Source organism: Dipodomys ordii, unplaced genomic scaffold (assembly GCF_000151885.1).
Source record: "Dipodomys ordii isolate 6190 unplaced genomic scaffold, Dord_2.0 Scaffold142, whole genome shotgun sequence".
Taxonomy (NCBI): Eukaryota; Metazoa; Chordata; class Mammalia; order Rodentia; family Heteromyidae; genus Dipodomys; species Dipodomys ordii.
In genome coordinates this window covers 3,228,024-3,245,885 of record NW_012267358.1, presented here as the reverse complement: position 1 = coordinate 3,245,885, position 17,862 = coordinate 3,228,024, and the positions used below count along the sequence as shown (strand labels likewise).

General features: G+C 39.4%; 1 protein-coding gene across 1 annotated transcript in view; it reads left to right on the top strand.

Moving 5' to 3' along the window:
• Nucleotides 1-17,103, top strand: part of Tex11 (testis expressed 11) — a 211,350-nt gene extending 194,247 nt beyond the window's left edge. Inside the window, exons 28-29 of the mRNA XM_013031614.1 lie at nucleotides 12,108-12,272; nucleotides 16,879-17,103. Coding sequence (XP_012887068.1) covers nucleotides 12,108-12,272; nucleotides 16,879-17,103 — 390 coding nt within the window. The remainder of the gene's footprint in view (nucleotides 1-12,107; nucleotides 12,273-16,878) is intronic.
• Nucleotides 17,104-17,862: the final 759 nt, after the last annotated feature.

Genomic DNA, 17,862 nt, shown 5'->3' with positions numbered 1-17,862 from the left:
TATTCAACTTGCAGCTAATTTTAAAGAACTGAACTGCTTGATATATTAGAAATTATACACAATAATGCTTTTTGATATGAGTTTTAGGCTAAATTCATATTACTGTGTACTTAGGCACTAGAAAATTTCCCTAAATTTATGAAATATAAATAGCTAAATAAAGTTAGACATTTAAAAATATAAATTTTAGTAGCATTAGGTAAAAATAGCATGACTAGTAGGTGTCTTGAATGATTTTGTATTTTCAGCGCCTGTCAGAATCATAGCTTCCCCTGTGATGATACAAACTTTGTAAAGAAGCTACTGTTCCTCAGAGATAGATGATAAAGTAGAGGAAACAACTATCTACCCCGTAGTCCTTCTGCTGTTTTTTCAATGTCGTTTTTTTTCAATAACTTTTTACAATTAGCTTTATTAAAGCATATTTTACATAGCATAAAGTTCACCTATTTGTACATGTACAATTAAGTAAATTTATGGAGAGGTACAACTATGGGCACAATTCAGTTCTATAACTTTCCATTCCTCAAAAAGTTTCTTCTTCCCTATCTGTACTCAGCCTGTGCAATCAATGCAAGCACAGACTTTTTGCTCTCTATATAGACGTTCCCTTTCTGGACACTTCATATGAATAGAATTGTACAATATTGCTTTCTGGTATCTGACTCATTTAATGTTTTGATGCTCTTCCGTGTTGTAGCATTACCAGTATTTCATTCTTTTTGTTGAATGATATTCTGTTGATTTGATATGCCATATTTTATCTATCTATTCATGAATTGATAGACATTTGCATTTCTATTTTGGGACTATTATGAATGCTGCTGCTATGAACACTTAAGTTCAAGTGTGTGTGCAGCATGTGTTTTCATTCCCTTGGATGTGTATCTAGGAGTAGTGCTTTGAGGAGCTTCAATATATTTTCCACAGTGGTAGCACCACAAACAGTGTATAAGGATACCAAATTTTCCCCTCTTCCCTCGCAGTGTTATTGCCTATCGTTTAATTATAGCCATTCTATCTCATTGTTGTCTGACTTGTAGTTTCTTGATCGCTAATAGTGTTTTATTGTGTTTGGGGAAAAATGTCTACCCAATTAGTTTTGCATTTTTAAAGTTGGATTGTGCTTTTATTGGACTGTCAGAAATCCTTTTATATTTTATTTGTAAATATTTTCTTCCAGTCTTTTCATTTCCATCCTTTTTGTTACAATGCTGGGTTTGAGCTCAGGAGTTAGTGCTTGTTAGACAGGCTCTGGTTTTTGCTCTGCTTAGTTTTTTTAATATAGGATCTCACTTTTTTTCCAAATCCAGCCTGGACAGCAATCCTTCTTTGCTTCCTTTTGTAGCTAGGATGACAGATTTGCACCACCATGTCCAAACTTTCTGTTAAGATGGGGATTGCGACTTTTTTAAAAATCTAGGCTTGCTTTATACATAACTTATCTCAGCCTTACACATAGCTAGGATTACAGGCATAAACCATAATGCATGAATTGTCTTTTCCATTTTTTTCTTAATAGATCATTTTAAAAGTAGATGTTAGGCGAAATGAACCCCAAGATAAGGATTCAAATGTTTTTTCTTTCTTGCTATTGTTTCTAACATATTTATAAGATATTTCTTTGTTGCTTTGTATGTCCCTCACCCCACAGTATAACCTCTGTTTTCACTGTATTTGATGTTGTTATACTTTGTGGAGGGGAAGGGAAAAAACAAATAGTTTAAATAGGGATACAGGTGGACCCATTGCAACAATGAGATGTACAAGACATTATGTTGAAAAATGAACTTTACAACTTTGGTAGGGGGGGGCAGATGAGAAGGGATGGGAAGAGGAAACAAAGGAGGAGGCTACAATGCTAATAAGAAATGTACTCATTACCTTGCTCATGTAATTGTAACCCCTCTGTACGGTATTTTCACAATGAAAAAATTGGAAAAAAAATGAAAAAAGTAGATGATATGATTTTCATTAAAGTCTATTTTCTCCACTTTTATAGGTAGTTTGTAGGGGTAGGAGGGTTGGTCATACTAAGAAATCTTAGCCTAACCAAAATCTACAAAGATTTTCCTCTTCTGCATTTTTATATTTTCATCTCTCAAATATGATCCATTCTGAGTTAATTTTTGTGTGTGATGTGAAATAAGGTTCTAAATAGGTCAAGGTTTGTTTTCTTTTGCATTGGGGTATATTTTTCTCTGTTATTTGACTTGAGTTTTCTCACTTGTAAAATGGGAATCTTTCCTGCTCTGACTGTCTCACACTTGAATTAAGAGCCAAAGAAAATGATATGTATTGCAAATTTTAATAGCTCATATACATATAAGGCATTATTGTTTACTATAAAGGAGGTATAAAACATTAAGGAAGTTTAAAAGGCTTGCTTAAAGTTACACAGAAAGTCATTATTTCCTTCCATGTTAATGTCTCAGGGTCTCAAAGGCTCTGGGATCACCTACTTCTTCATATACAAATACTTGCAATCACAAGCCAAAATGGAACAGTAATGGCATGGTGACAATCCAGTACAAGCTAGCATTGACTTAAACCTGCAGTTCTCCTGAAGCTCTAGAATTATGGCTAGCATGAATTTCAGTTAAAAAATAGCATTGAACATTTCAGATTTTTTCTTTTGCTATCTTTTGGAAAGAAAAAAAATCAAATTATTAGCCAGGTGCCAGTGGCTCATGCCTATAATCCTAGCTACTCAGGAAGCTGAGATCTGAGCATTGTGGTTTAAAGCCAGCCCCGGCAGGAAAAGTACATGACATTCCTACCTCCAATAAACCACCAGAGAACCAGAAGTGGCTCTGTGTCTCAAGTGGTAGAGAACTACCGTTGAGCTGAATTGCTTAGGGACAGTGCCCAAGCCCAGAGATCAAGCCCCACAACTGACCCCCCAAAAAAATCAAATTATTAATGATGAGCTTCACCTGTACCTTCAAGTGCATTTGCCATAGTAACTAATGCAAACTAAATTTAGATAGTATTATAACTCCAAATTGATGGCTTTTAATAATTGAATGGAGCCAAGACTTCTCTGAGCATTAACTTTTGTCACTTTTGGGGGGTTTGAACTCTAGGCCTTGGGCTCTCACTTGGTTTTTTCACTCAAGGCAGGCATTCTATCACTTGAGCTTCACCTTTGTGTACAGCTTTTGAAGATAGTCTCCTAGAATTGTCTGACTGGGCTGCCTTCAAACCATGATCCTTAGATCTCAGAATCCTGAAGTAGCTATGATTAAAGGGGTGAGCCCTCAGCACCTAACTTTGCCACTTTTATTCTCTGTTATTACAAGTCCAATTTTTTTGGCTTTTGCCTGTCTCAGAGCTTAATGTTTTTCTATGTTTATGATGAGTTTTCTTTTTTGGGGGGGTAGGGGGGGTCCGGTCGTGGGGCTTGAACTCTGGGCCTGGGCACTGTCCCTCAGCTCTTCAGCTCAAGGCTAGCGCTCTACCACTTGGGCCACAGCGCCACTTCTGGCTTTTTTCTTTTTTGCTTATATGGTGCTGAGGAATCGAACCCAGGGCCTCAGGCATGCAAGGCTCTACCACTGAGCCACCTTCCCAGCCCCTATGATGAGTTTTCTGTGCACTGTTGTTCATACCTTGATATATGACTGGCTAGTTAAGTTTTCTCTAATAGAGATAATTTAATAACCCTCTTTGTTCTTTATCTTGTATTTGTTGTTTTTTCCTTGTTTGATCAAATGTGCTATGATGCATCTCTTTTGTTTTAAATGCTTGGGAGAAAATTCTGCTTTTGCTTGATTGACATTTTTGATGGCCAGTCACTCAGTTTCTAAACAGCCTTACAGGGCCTGGCAAAGTTCTATTACACATATATAAGCCCTCTTGCCTCAGAGTATGATTCTTTCCAGTTCACAAAGTACATCTACAGCCATTAATTCATAGAGACCCCTACAACACTTCCGTCAGTGATGTCTATCACTGAAATAATTAACTTTATTACTTTATTACAATTATTAACTTTAATTTACAAATGGAAAACTTAGAGGTTCAAAAAAGTAAAGTTACCAATGTGGGTAAGATCATTTGTGTCTAATGAATGAAGAAGAACTAGAAGCCAGGCTTTCTTGTCTCATGTTTTAGTCAGTTTGAGCTGTTATAACAAAAATACCATAGATATGATACCTTTTAAGTAGTACAAATTTATTTCTCCTGGTTGGGAAGCAGGGGAACCCGAGATCAAGGCACTGATTCAGTCACCAGTGAGGGGTCATAGAAGGGCCATCTTTTGGCTATAACATTACTTGGCAGAGGGGATAAAGAATTTCTCTAGGAGCTGGGTGCCGGTGGCTCACGCATGTAATCCTAGTTACTCAGGAGGCTGAGATTTGAGGATCGCGGTTCAAAGCCAGCCCGGGCAGGAAAGTCCATGAGACTCTTATCTCCAATAAACCATTAGAAAACCAGAAGTAGTGCTGTGGCTCAAGCGGTAGGGACAGCTCCCAAGCCCAGAGTTCAAGCCCCATGACCGACAAAAGAAAAAAAAAAGAATTTCTCTAGGATCTCCTTTATAAAGACACTTCTATTAATGATGTTTATGCCCTCATTACTTAATCACCTCCAAATAGCCCAACTTTCTAATATGTCATCTTGAAGATCAGGACTTTGGCATATGAATGGGGAAGGACCTAAATAGTCTATTGTCCTTAATTACAGGGTTCTCTCCTCTAGAACTTGAATCTTTAACAGTTCTCACTAGCAAAATTCAGTTGAATGAAGAGCTTTAGATTGCTACTCAGAAGTTAGTGCTGATGAAAGGTGGAGGGACATAACACAACATATGCTAAAGCAGCAAGTCTGTGTGTGTGTTCACAGTTGGCTTATATTCTAAATCCTTATTCTAGATTATTCAGAATTAGATTATAGGTGAATATTACATTGTGTTACACTATTAAAATTGTTCAGGTTGTTTCTATTTTTTATTTTTAAATGCTATTGTAAAAGTGACATACAGAGGGGTTACACTTATATAAATCAGGTAATGAATACTTTTCTTTTTGAACAGTGTCACCCTCTCCCTCATTTTCTCCCAGTTTTTCTCCCTCCTGACCCCCTTCCCCATGAGTTGTATGATTAATTTCCAACATAATATCTAGTGAGTATCACTGTTGCATTGGTTCACCCTTTGTCCCACCATTTCTTTTTTTAGTGTCTTTATTGTAAAGGTGATGAAGGGGGGGGCGCTGGGAGTGTTACAGGTTACAGTTGTATAAGTAAGGTAATGAGTACATTTCTTTGTAAACACTGTTCCCCCCCCCCACACCTCATTTTCTCTCCCTTACCCCTCCCTCTTCCCCTCCCCCCAAGTAGTATGGTTTATTTCCAACATAGTGTCAAGTGAGTATCATTGTTGTATCTGAGTGAAACTGCATTTATTTCCATTTTGACTGAGCCTAACTGGCTCATCTTGTTATCCTTTCTGCTCAGACTATTTTTTATCACTGGTTATAACTATATGTAATCCCCCCTCCTGAACCGCAACATCTCTCTCCAACCAAAGAAAAGGAGAAGTAAATAGGGGGATGCCTATCTATGATTTTGAACCTCTAATGTCTGTACAACTACAGGGTGCTGGGTTGGTTGCTGTCCCACCATTTCTGTGCTTCCCTTTCCCTTCCCCAAATCAGATAAACATATTCAAGACAAAGCGTACAGAAATAAAAAGCTGTGACAAAAGGGAATAAACCAAAGGGGGGACCACAAATAATACAATAAAAAAAAACCTTTTGTTTCCATTTCTTGAAGTTCATTTCAATAAGCATCATTTCAGTTTGTTTCTTTTATTTTTTGTCAGTCCTAGGGCTTGAACTCAGGGCCTGGGCACTGTCCCTGAGCCTCTTCTGCTCAAGGCCAGCACTCTATCACTTGAGCCACAGTGCCACTTCCAGCTTTTTCTGTTTATGTGGTGCTGAGGAATCAAACCCAGGGCTTCATGCATGCAAAGCAAGCACTCTTCCACTAAGCCACATTCCCAGCCCTCATGCTGTTTATTAATAAAGATTTTATCTTGAAGCCAGGCATTGATGGCTTACAACCTGTATCCTAGCTACTAAGGATGCTGAGATATGAGGATTACTGTTTGAACCCAGCTCAGGTAGGAAAGTCCATGAAACTCTTATCTCCAATTAACCATCAAAAAACCTACAAGTGTACTTAAAGATAATAATAAAAAGAAAAAATACATACTTTGAGTTACTATTACAACAAATATAAGTGTTTAAAAAAAAAGCTGGAGCTGGGAACCAATCGCTCACACCTGTAATTCTAACTACCCAGGAGGCTGAGATCTGAGAATCACAGTTCAAAGCTAGCCTGAACAGGAAAGTCCATGAGACTTTTATCTCAAGTACACCACTAGAAAACTGGAAGTTGCACTGTGGCTCAAGTGGTAGAGGCTAGTCTTGAGTGAAAAAGCTTAGAGACAGCACCCAAGCCATATGTTCAAGAGCCAGGATTGGCATACAAAAACATTTATTTTGAAATGATTATGCATTTACATGCACTTGTAAGAAACAACACAGAGAGATCCTATACTCCCCTTACCAGCTTTCTCCAATGTTACTAACATCTTATAAAACAATAACACAATATCCAGCCAGGATGCTGGCATTATTACACTAAAGATAGAAAATTTTCACCACCACCAAAAATTCCTTTTGCTGCCCCTTCATAGACCACACTTCTCTCCCACTTTTACCCAGCAGTTCCTTAAACTCTGGCAACCACTAATGTATTACCAGGTTCTATAGTATTATCATTTCAAGAAGGTTATTTAAATGGAATCCTTCTATATATATGGAGATTTGGAATAGTACAGTTCATGAAAATGCTCTCAGATTAGCTTTTTTCCACTCAGCATAATTCTCTGGACATTCATCAAGTTATTATGTGTCATAAAATGGACAAGTGAAGTATGACTTCACTTATGTGAAATATGAAGAGTAGGCAAATTCCTAGAGATGGAGAATTGAGAGGTGGTTGCTAGGCACTGGGATAGGGTTGTCCAATAGATGTAGAGATTATAGTTTGCAAGATTAATCACCTTATGTGGGCTGGTGGATAGCATTGGTGATAGTATACCGGTATGATTGTGAACACTTAAAATGTTTAAGAAGATAAATTTTATATTGTGTTTATTTTACCACTATTTGCAAAGTCATCAGAAAATTTTTGTCAGATGTTTGCACATTTTTTCATGTCAATATTGGCATCAAGTGATTGTCTTTTTTTCATTCAGTTTGAGATCTTCCCAATTAGTAAAATGAGTAACTTTTTAAAACCCCTAGATGTTTCTGGATGCCAGTAGTTTGACCTGTAATCCTAGTTACTCAGTAGGCTAACATTTGAGGATTGTGGCTTGAAGCCAGCCCAGGCAGGAAAGTCTGGGAGACTCTTATCTCCCATTAACCACTAGAAAACCAGAAGTGGCACCATGGCTCAAAGTGATAGAGTACTAGCATTGAGCAAAAAGAGCTCAGGGACAGAATCCAGGCCCTGAGTTCAAGCCCCAGTACTGGCACAAACACAAAATAGGCAGTTCCCTGTGTGATGTACATGATTGTCATATCTACAAAGATGCTGAGGACAGAGAATACTGATTTCAAATAGGAGCCTCAGTCAAACAGGTTTGGTGGTTCACAACCATAATCCCAGCTTTTGGAAGGCTGAGGCAAGATAGTTATGTATTCAGCCTGGTCTACATAATGAGATCCTGGTTCAAAAACCAAAGGAAAAAAACATAAAACATAAAACATCACTCAGAATGGTGCAGTGCCTCCCGTAGGCAACAGGCCACTGTGTTTGTAATAAATTCTCTGTATGGGCCAAACGACTCATACTTTCCTTGAAAAAGCACTCAATCTCAACTACAATCTGTGTCTTTATTTTGTTCTGCCCATACAGAAGGAACCTCCTTTCCCTTTTCTATGTATCTATATTTTTATTTTTAGAGATATATTTCATTCCTATAGCCTAAAACATGCCATTTTAAGTATATTCTGTTCATTTTCTAACGCTAGAACACTTTCATCACTCTAAAAAGAAATCCTATAGCCATTCACAGTTGCTCCCGATTTCTCCTTCCTCCTATCCCAAGCCAGCACCAATAAATTTCTTGTCCTTATGAATCTGTCTGTGTAAACATTTCAATGAATCCCTATAGGTCTACCTTAAGGTCATGTTTGCTTGTTCATCTTTCCATTCATTTAGCTAAGATCACAACATGCATCCTCTGTATGAATGCTATGCCAGGCTGTGAACACATACAGGTCAATGACATTTTGCCTTCAGGAAACTCCTCAGCATAGTAGAGGGACAGAGAGCACTGTATCAGAAAGCTGTTATAGCTGAGCACCAGCAGCTCATGCTTGTAATCATAGCTACTCAGGAGGCTGAGATCTGAGGGTTCCTTAAAGCCAACCTGGACAGGAGAGTCCAGGAGTCTCTTATCTCTAATTAACCAGCAAAAAGCCAGAAATGGAGCTGTGGCTCAAGCAGTAGAGTGCTAGCCTTAAGCACAAAAGGTCCAGGACAATAACTAGGCCTTGAGTTCAAGCCCAGGAACTGCACAAAAAGGTGCTATTATGATGCCATGCACAAAGTGTCAGAGGAACAAAGAAGTTTCAGCAAGAAATTGTGGAGAGCCAGGGAAAACCTCACTGAGGAGCTCACAGTTGACTGGAGATGGAATCATTTGCTCATAAATTCATTCATTTATCTAGAACATTTTGTGTTGTATGTGTATTATGTGACAGGACTCTGGGGATATAAAAATGAACAAAAAATTTCTCAAAGAACAATCTGGAGTAGATAAATATGTAATATTTCCAAATTGTGTGCATGATATATTATAATGGTGGTAGGTAAAACTTGCTAGGGAAACACTGAGAAAGACATAACTCTGCTTGTGAATTTGAAGGAAAAGCAGACATTTCCAAGGTAGACAAGGGTGACAGGTGTTTTTAGCTGTGTGTGACAGTCCTGGGTCTTGAACTCAGGACACTGTCCCTGAGCTTCTTTTGCTCAAGGATAGCTCTCTACCACTTGAACCATAGCTCCACTTCCAGATTTTTTTTTAGAATACTTTATTGGAGATAAGGTTCTCCTGGACTTTCCTGCTGGGCCTGGCTTCTAACCTCAATCCTCAGATTTTAGTCTCCTGAGAAGCCAAGATAGCAGATGTGAGCCACTAGCACCCAGTTTATGGCATTTCTTTTTTACCCCCTGGGGGGTACTGGGATTTGAACTGAAAGCCTTAAACTTGGTAAGCAGGCACTCTACCATTTGTTTTAACTATATTGCTTTTGTTATTTTTTTCTAAAGCAGTTTGAAATTTATGCTCAGAAGGCCTGGCTTAAAATGCGCCTATTTATTCTTCCCACATAGCTTGAGTGGCAGGCACATCATTCACTATATCCAATTTTTGTTAGTTGATATGGGGTCTTTTTTTGTACACTGGTCCTGGAGATTGAACTCAGGGCCTGGGTACTGTCTCTAAGCTTCTTTTACTCAAGGCCAGCACTCTACCACTTGAGCCATAGCTCCACTTCTGCCTTATTTGGTATTTTACTGGAGATAAGAGTCTCATGAACATTCCTGCGCAGTCTTGCTTTGAACTGTTATCCTCAGATCTCAGCCTACTTCTCAGCCTACTGAGTAGTTAGGATTGCAGGTGTGAGCCACTAGCACCTGGCTGAAGATGGTATTTTAAGGCAAACTAGACCACCTCTGATCAGAATTGCATCGTGCCCCTCCTCTTTTAACTGCTAACATTATTTATTGATTATCAAATATAGTAATAAAAATGAGTAAACAAGCAAAATTCAAAAAAAACAAATAATAAGCCAGTAAACAAATTAACAACTATATTAGAGGCAAGTATTCCAAAGAGTAACTTCTTGGGCAAAAATATGGTTGAATAATTTAATGTGTTCCATTGTGACAGACATTGTAGATATTATCTGAAAAATCTGCTAACTTACAATTGATTGAAATGCTCAAATATCAAATAATCTCTGAAGGATCTAGGGAAAGAGTGCCTCAGACAGTACTTCACCACTCTCCTACTAAAAACTTGCCAAAGTTCACATGGTCAATATTAAAGCTTTTTTTTTTGTCAGTTGTGGAGCTTGAACTTTTAGCCAGGGATTTGTCACTGAGCTCTTTTGCTCAATGCTAGCACTCTACTACTTTGAGGCACAGTTCTACTTCCAGTTTTCTGGTGGTCAATTGGAGATGAGTCCTATAGACAAGATGCAGAATACTTAAATAGGGATACAGGTTGACCCATTGTAACAATGAGATGTACAAGACACTATGTTGAAAATTAAACTTTACAATTTAGGCAGGGAGGGGAGGAGGGGGGAAGAGGGAGAGTGTAGTTGTGGAGATAGGAGGGAAGGGAAGGTAGGGGAAAAACAAAGGAGGAGGTAACAATGCTTGATAGGAAATGTACTCATTACCTTGCTCCTGTAACTGTACAGTATTTTTACAATAAAAAACATACTTAAAAAAAAAAGATTCCCATGGACTTTCCTGCCCTGGCTGGCTTCAAAACATGACATGGACTTTCCTCAGATCTCAGCCAGGGCCCAGCAATATTGGGGCTCTTTATAGTGAAATTTTTCATGTAACGATCTGATCGACTATTGTTAATAAGTACAATAATTATAAATTATTTTTGTCATTTTAAGTACAAACTATGTATTCATGATATAAGTGATGTAAACTATAGTCTCACTACCAGCAAATGATCATATATACATGCATTAACACTTAACACTACTTTATATTGCCTAGACTTAATGTATAGAAATGACACATATGTAATTTGCAATGGAACTCATACTCTTTGCCCTACTGTCATACCAGGCATTAGAGTATTAGATCCTTGAAATAGACTCTCCACCACTGTGCTCCTCTTCTACTGAATTAGAGCATCCAATATTTGTGTCACTCAGAGTAGCTCATAATCACATATCTTAGCAAGTAATTTCTCCCCGTGATTCTGAGGATGGAACCCAGGGCCTCTGAAATGCTAAGCAAGCACTCATCTACCTAGCCTGTGAAGTAGTGTTTGTATGTGACATGCCTTGATTCCCCAAAAGTACTGTGTGTGTCTTTTGGAATTGAGAACTTTGTCTCATCTCTCTCAATGTCTTCATTAGCATAGTATTTAGGCATAGTACTTTTCTATGGATCTAAATAAATGACAGTGGGCCAAGGTGGCACAGGCCAATAGTCTCAGTACTTGGGGACTTGAGTAGTGCCTTGAACCCAGGAGTTGAGGAATATTGTGTGCAACATAGCAGGACCCTATCTCAAACAAGAGAAAGGAAAATCAGTGACAGCTGAGATAACATCCTTGACCTTTAGGAAGACACTGCCAAAACTTCTATCACATATCCTCATCGAGGGACCCAAGGATCCAACACTATCATATAGATGAACAGCTTCAATGTGAATGCTGGCTTCATGCTTCATCTCCTGTCCGAGAGCCAGAAAGTAGCTCTTTCCACCAATCCTTTCCACTATTGCTAAGTTCTTAGAAGCACCTAATATAATCTTGTCATCAGTCATGTCAAAAGCCACTGATAAGGCTAAGGGACCATCTTAGAATATGCCCCTTGTTCATAGCTTGCTAGATGCTGTCAGCACTAAAAACCAATATGATTTCTATTCCAGGAATAGGAATAGATTCTGGTCAAGGAAATTAAGATTCAATAAAGCTGCTTCTTGACCTCCTGTGAAAAATAGATGAAGATGGTGAGGAGGTACCTGTCTGTGGACAGTATCATGGGAAGCTCCAGTCTGACACGAGCTTTGTCATGTTTCCAGTCTCTTTTTTTCAGTAGAGGAGGGCCTCATTGTCTGACCATTTTTACATCACTTCAGGAGACCTTGCTACAGAACATTCTATAGCATCAAACCTTCCATGTGCCCTCCCACTGTCCCTCAGCCCAGCCTTCCTTAGTGCTAGAGGCAGCAAAGTGGTTTCCCAGTAACAAGATGTGGCATAGATAGTACTCCAATGAGTTAGTAACAAGTGTAAAACCTTTACTCTTCTTGGATTTCAGGATGGCTACCCAGAAACAGAGATTGTCTGGCTGATGACCAAGTCCTGGAATATTGGAATATTTATGTATACCAAGAACAAGTTAATATCAGTTGAAAAATGGTGTGGCCTGGCATTGTGTTTTCTGAACCAACTTCGCTTGCTCAAGACACGCTATGAGATACGGGTGAGGGGAGGGTGTGTGCGGCAGGTTGGGGCTCTCATAAGGAGCCACCCGACTTTCTTCTATTAAGCAAGGATCTTCATCTTGTTGCCTTCTGTGGGTCCATATCTCTTCAAGAGGCAGGGCATTGTGAGTGGAAACCAGAAAGGATGGAAACCAGGGAGAAACTTGGGCTAGCAAATGGGATCTGATTAAAAGGCCTGCCTAGAATGAGCTCTGCAAAGATGCATCACTGTCAATACCAGTGGAGGTTGAGGGGGGCTTGCCTCTGTTCCAACCACTGTGGCTTAAATAGGCCCTTTCTCCGTGATCTAGTCTCAGTTGCAAGCAATGGGACCATTAGCTAACCAGGAGAGCTTGGGTAGGGGAAGATTCTTGTTAGCAAATTAAAGGAAAGAATCTTTCCTGTTTTAAGTGCCTTCTCACTTGCAAGAGCTGCCTGTTCCTAATGTAGAAGACCTAGTGTCTGGAATCCCGTTTTAATTTTGTTTACTATTTCTTTGTGTATGTCTGTGAGTCCTGAGGCTTGAATTCTGGGCTTGGCACTGTCTCTGAGCTCTTTTGCTCAATCACTTTGAAACACAGCTACATTTCCAGTTTTCTGGTAGTTAGTTAAGATAAGAGTCTCATAGACTTTGCTGCCCTGGCTGACTTTGAACTATGATCCTCAGATCTCAGCCTCCTGAGTAGCTAGGATTACAGTCATGAGCATCAACATCTGTAAGTTAGTGCTCTACCACTGGCTCTTTTGCTCTACCACTGGAGCCAGAGCTACAGTTTCAGCTTTTTGATGAATAATTGGGGAAAAGAGTCTCATGGACTTTCCTACCTTGGCTAGTTTTGAACTGAGAGCCTTAGATCTCAGCTTTCTGAGTAGCTAGGATTACAGGTATGAGCCACCGGTATCTTGTTGGAATTCTTCTTTTTAAGAGAGGGTTCAATTGGCTCCTAAAATCTTAGATTAAGGGCCAGACTTTTGGGCCATTATCATGAGTCTGAGACGCCTAAAAAAATCTATTTACTATTTCCTTCCCCAGATGAATGCTCTGTATAGTGAGGTCCTGGAACTTATAAATAAAGAGAAAACATTCCCTATTTCATGAAACATGAGAGCGATTGGAGCCTATTCATCGAGCAGACAGGATCACAGCAGTGGCAATATGTATCATCCTGACCTACTAAATATTTCTGGTTTTTTGTACTCCAAATGTTCCTTTGAGTTTCTGGTTTTGTTTTTTGGATCCTTCTTTCATGTTGTTGAGCAAAATTTTCTCAAATAAAAGTATTATGATTTTTACCTCAGTGACTGGCTTCATATCTAGTGGGCAAGTGAAATTTTCACAGTGCTAAAGGATTGTACTGAAATACCCCATGCTGAAGTAAGGTGCTTCATGCCACCATGTGAACAGAGGGGAGTCCTCATCCCAGTTCAACACGGGGAGTATTCGATTCCCAGAGTCTCAAATTTCCAATGCTGAAACAAAGGAGAGAACCATAAGCTTCACCAGGAAGACCTTCATGGTCATGAGATCCAGCACTTCTGATTCATGAAGTCTTTCTCTGATGGTCTTGAGAAATGGTTGCCTAGTCTGTATTAGTGTGTATCATCCTTAGAGCCAGTTTTACCTATATGAAATATTCTGTCACAGAAAAGAAAGAAGCTGGGCACCAGTGGCTCACACCTATAATCCTAGCTACTCAAGAGTCTGACATCTGAGGATCATGGTTCAAAGCCATACAGGGCAGCAAAGTCTGTGAGACTCTTCAATTAATTACCAGAAAGATACAAGTGGAGCTGTGGCTCAAGTGGTAGAACACTAGCATTGAGTGAAAAATCTAGGGGACAGCATCCACTTAGATCTTGAGTTCAAGCTCCAGTGTCCGCACCAAAAAAATTAAAAAATAAAAAGAGGAAATCAGCTGTATACAATTCTACCATGGAATCCACAGTTCTTATCCAGACTCTACTGTTGGTGCTGATAGTTCTTCCTAAATTCAGGGTCATGAGATGAACTCTGTTTCCCTGTGACTTTTATATCTTGAAGCAACCTTGACATTTTGGAAAAGTATGAGCTAATTAATAACATTGTAGCAGGAACCTCAGATTAGGTGGGTCTGTTGTCCTACAGATTAGATCTCCACTGTGCCTTGAGCAGGCACAAAGAGATCCCCAAGCCCCCCAGCCGCAGAGCCCCAGCAGTAATTTGCCCTGTTAGTGCTTCAAGTTACCATACTATCTGACAGGTTTCTCTGGTATGCAGTTAATTGATAAATATTTTGTCCTTTGTAATTAGTAAGTAATTACAAAGTATTTGGTGGGAGTTATTTTGAGACTAAGTAAATATCCTGTACCTCATTAAACTTTTACATGCTCATTTGAGCGTGATAATTCTGACCTGAATCCATTTTTGTGAAGGCTGCTTAATGTGATTTTCCTGTTTCCATTATTCCCTCCTGGTTTATTAGTTGGCTTTGGTAAGGTAAAACTTTTTCTTCTCTACTACTCCTGTTTATTATTATTGTTGTTGTTATTGTTGTTGTTATTTTGTAGTGCTGGGAATCAAATCCAGGGCTTGCACTTTCTTTCTACCACTGAGCTATATCCCCAGCCCACACCCACTTTTTTAAATTACTTTTTTCATGCTTTTAAAATACATTGTAGTGCACACTAAGCGAATTCAATATTTTATTCAGTGGATAAGAATTCACAATTATCAGCTGGGTGCCAGTGGCTCATACCTGTAATCCTAGCTACTTAGAAGGCTGAGATCTAAGAATCGTGATTCAAAGCCAACCTAGGAAGGAAAGTCTGTGAGATTCTGATCTCCAGTTAACCAGCCAAATGCTGGAAGTAAAGCTGTGGCTCAAGTGGTAGAGTGCTAGCCTGAAGCAAAAAAGCCAAGTGAGAGTGTGAGGCCCTGAGTTCCACTATCAACACATAAAAAATTATTTACTGGTATCATTCATGATTTTGCTACCTAGAGCTGGATTCTGTGGCCTGCTGGAATGGCCCCGTCATCTCTGAGCATTTCCTTACTTTCTGGCATAGTGAAATGTTATAGGATCACCTTGTGCTTTCCCAGCTGACTTGGAGTCAGTCATTTCTCCAAATCCTGCTTCCTTTCAATGGAGATGGTAGTTTGTGCCTCCTGAGGTCTGGATCCCAGGTGTATTTATTGTTATTGACGTGCTATTGTTTCTAGATATCCTCAGTGGATAGAGCTAGGAAATAAATGTGTATATGCATATACTCAAATGTACACATATACATGCTTATCCATAAACATACTCTCTTTTAAACCTTGAGATCATAATGATACCTCCATTTTATTTTACTTGCTTTTTTTCTGGAACATTTAAATTAAGAAAAATTTATTTGGGGCTGGGAAGGTAGCTCAGTGGTAGAGCACTTGCCTTGCATGCATGAGGCCCTGGGTTCCATTCCCCAGCACCACATAGGCAAAAAGAAAAAAAGCCAGAAGTGGCACTGTGGCTCAAGTGGTAGAGTGCTAGCCTTGAGCTGAAGAGCTGAGGGACAGCGCCCGGGCCCAGAGTTCAAGCCCCATAACTGGACCCCCCCAAAAAAAAGAAAAGAAAAAGAAAAATTTATTTGAGCTGGGTATTGGTGTCTCATACCTGTAATCTTAGTTATTTGGGAGACTGAAATCAGGAGGATTATAGTTTGAGGCCAGCCCAGGCAAAAATGTTTTAAAAAATGTTCCTTCTAGCACTGGGCACTAGTGATTTATGCCTATAATCCTAGCTATTCAGGAGACTGAGATCTGAAGATCATGGTTCAAAGCCAGCCCCGGCAGAAAAGCCCTCCTCAGACTATTATCTACAATTAATCACTAAAAGCCAGAAGTGGAGCTGTGGTTCAAAGTGGTAGAGCAGTAGCCTTGAGCAAAAGAGCTCAGGGACAGTGTCCAGGCCTTGAGTTCAAACCACAAAACCAAAAACAACAAAAAAGGCTCCTTCTCTTTTTGTTGTAATTGTTATCATAAATGTTTTCCTAATTTTATTGTTATTAAAAAGGTGACGTACAGAAGGGTTACAGAAGTCGGGTATAATACATTTCTCTTTGGACAATGTCATCCCTTCCCTTGCACTCTCCCAGTTTCTCCCTTCCATCTCCACCCACAAATTGCATGGTTCATCTTCAATACTGTCTAGTGAGCACCACTGCTGCATTTGTTCACCCTTTGTCCCTCCATTTCTGTGCCCCCTAACCTTCCCAAAGACAGATAAGCAAACAAGACAAAAAAGAAAGAAAACAAAACAACAGAGAAAAAAACCTGTTTCCATTTCTTGAAGTTCATTTTGATCAGTATTATTTTATATAATCAGATGCACATAAGCATTGTACCTTTGTGTTTCTCCTCTAAGAATATCCTCCATTGGTCACGTGTGTAGATGACTACAGTCATTTTATTTGATTTGAACTTTAATTTAGAGACAGAGTCTTGCTGTATAGTCCTGGCTGGCATTGAACTCTGGATCCTCTTGCTTCAGCCTCCCAAACACTGGGATAACAGGTATTGTGCCATTATGCTCAACTACATTTTCAATCTAACCCCACTGTATTTATTTTTGTCCTCTTTCTTTTTAGTATTACAACTCAGCATTGAGAAATGTAGACTTCATTAAGCTCAAATATTTGGTTATTTGTCCATATGCCCAATTTCATGGGCATGTAGCCTGTCTCCTCAGTCCTAGCCCTGCCATCTTGACCAAGCCCCTTTGGCTGAGCCTCAGTGACACTGGTCGAGTCATCTATGGAACCCTGAGCCCTAGTTCAGAGAGCAAGCCAGATGAAATCACACCCCAATACTGATGCTCACCCCAACCCCTACCAAGGAGACTTGGGTCTACTCTAGCATTTAAACAGGCACTTCATTTTATGGCCTCTTTGGAACTTCTGTTTACCCTCCCCTGTCTTCACCCGAGTTTCCCTCTTCTTACTTTGAGAAGTCAGCCCACACGTCAGTTCCTCAGAGCATTTCCCTGACTAGGTCCATTTCTCTCTTTCAGGGCTCTCTCAACATTCCATTTGATTCTTCACAGCTTTTGAATATACATTCATCTGTGGAATAACTTGATTAGTGTCTGTGTCCTCCAACAGTCTTTAAGCTCCAGGAGCATAGACAATATGCTTTCTCTATACTATATTTCCAGACTCTTTCATTTACCATAAATATTATTGAAAGAATTACTAAAAATTTCCAAGCCTGTCTTTCACATATACTGCGGTTCATTAATGTTGTCCCTTTCTTCAAGATCTAATTAAATTTATCAGAGGCCAGACACTGTAATACATACCTGTGGTCCCAATGCCTCAGAAGGGAAAGGCAGGAGGATTTCTAGAACCCAGGAGTTTGAGACTAGCATGGGCAACGCGGTCACACTCAATGTAAAAAAAAATTAGGCAGGGGTGAAAATAGTCATAAAATTCAGTGCATATTTTACAAAATTAAGAAAATTGAGGGAAAGGGTGAGGTTGGGAGGGATGGAGGAGTATGATGAAAGGGGTGACATTGATCGAGTTTCATTGTCTTCATATACTTCCACTTCACTGAATGGCAACTCCTTTGTA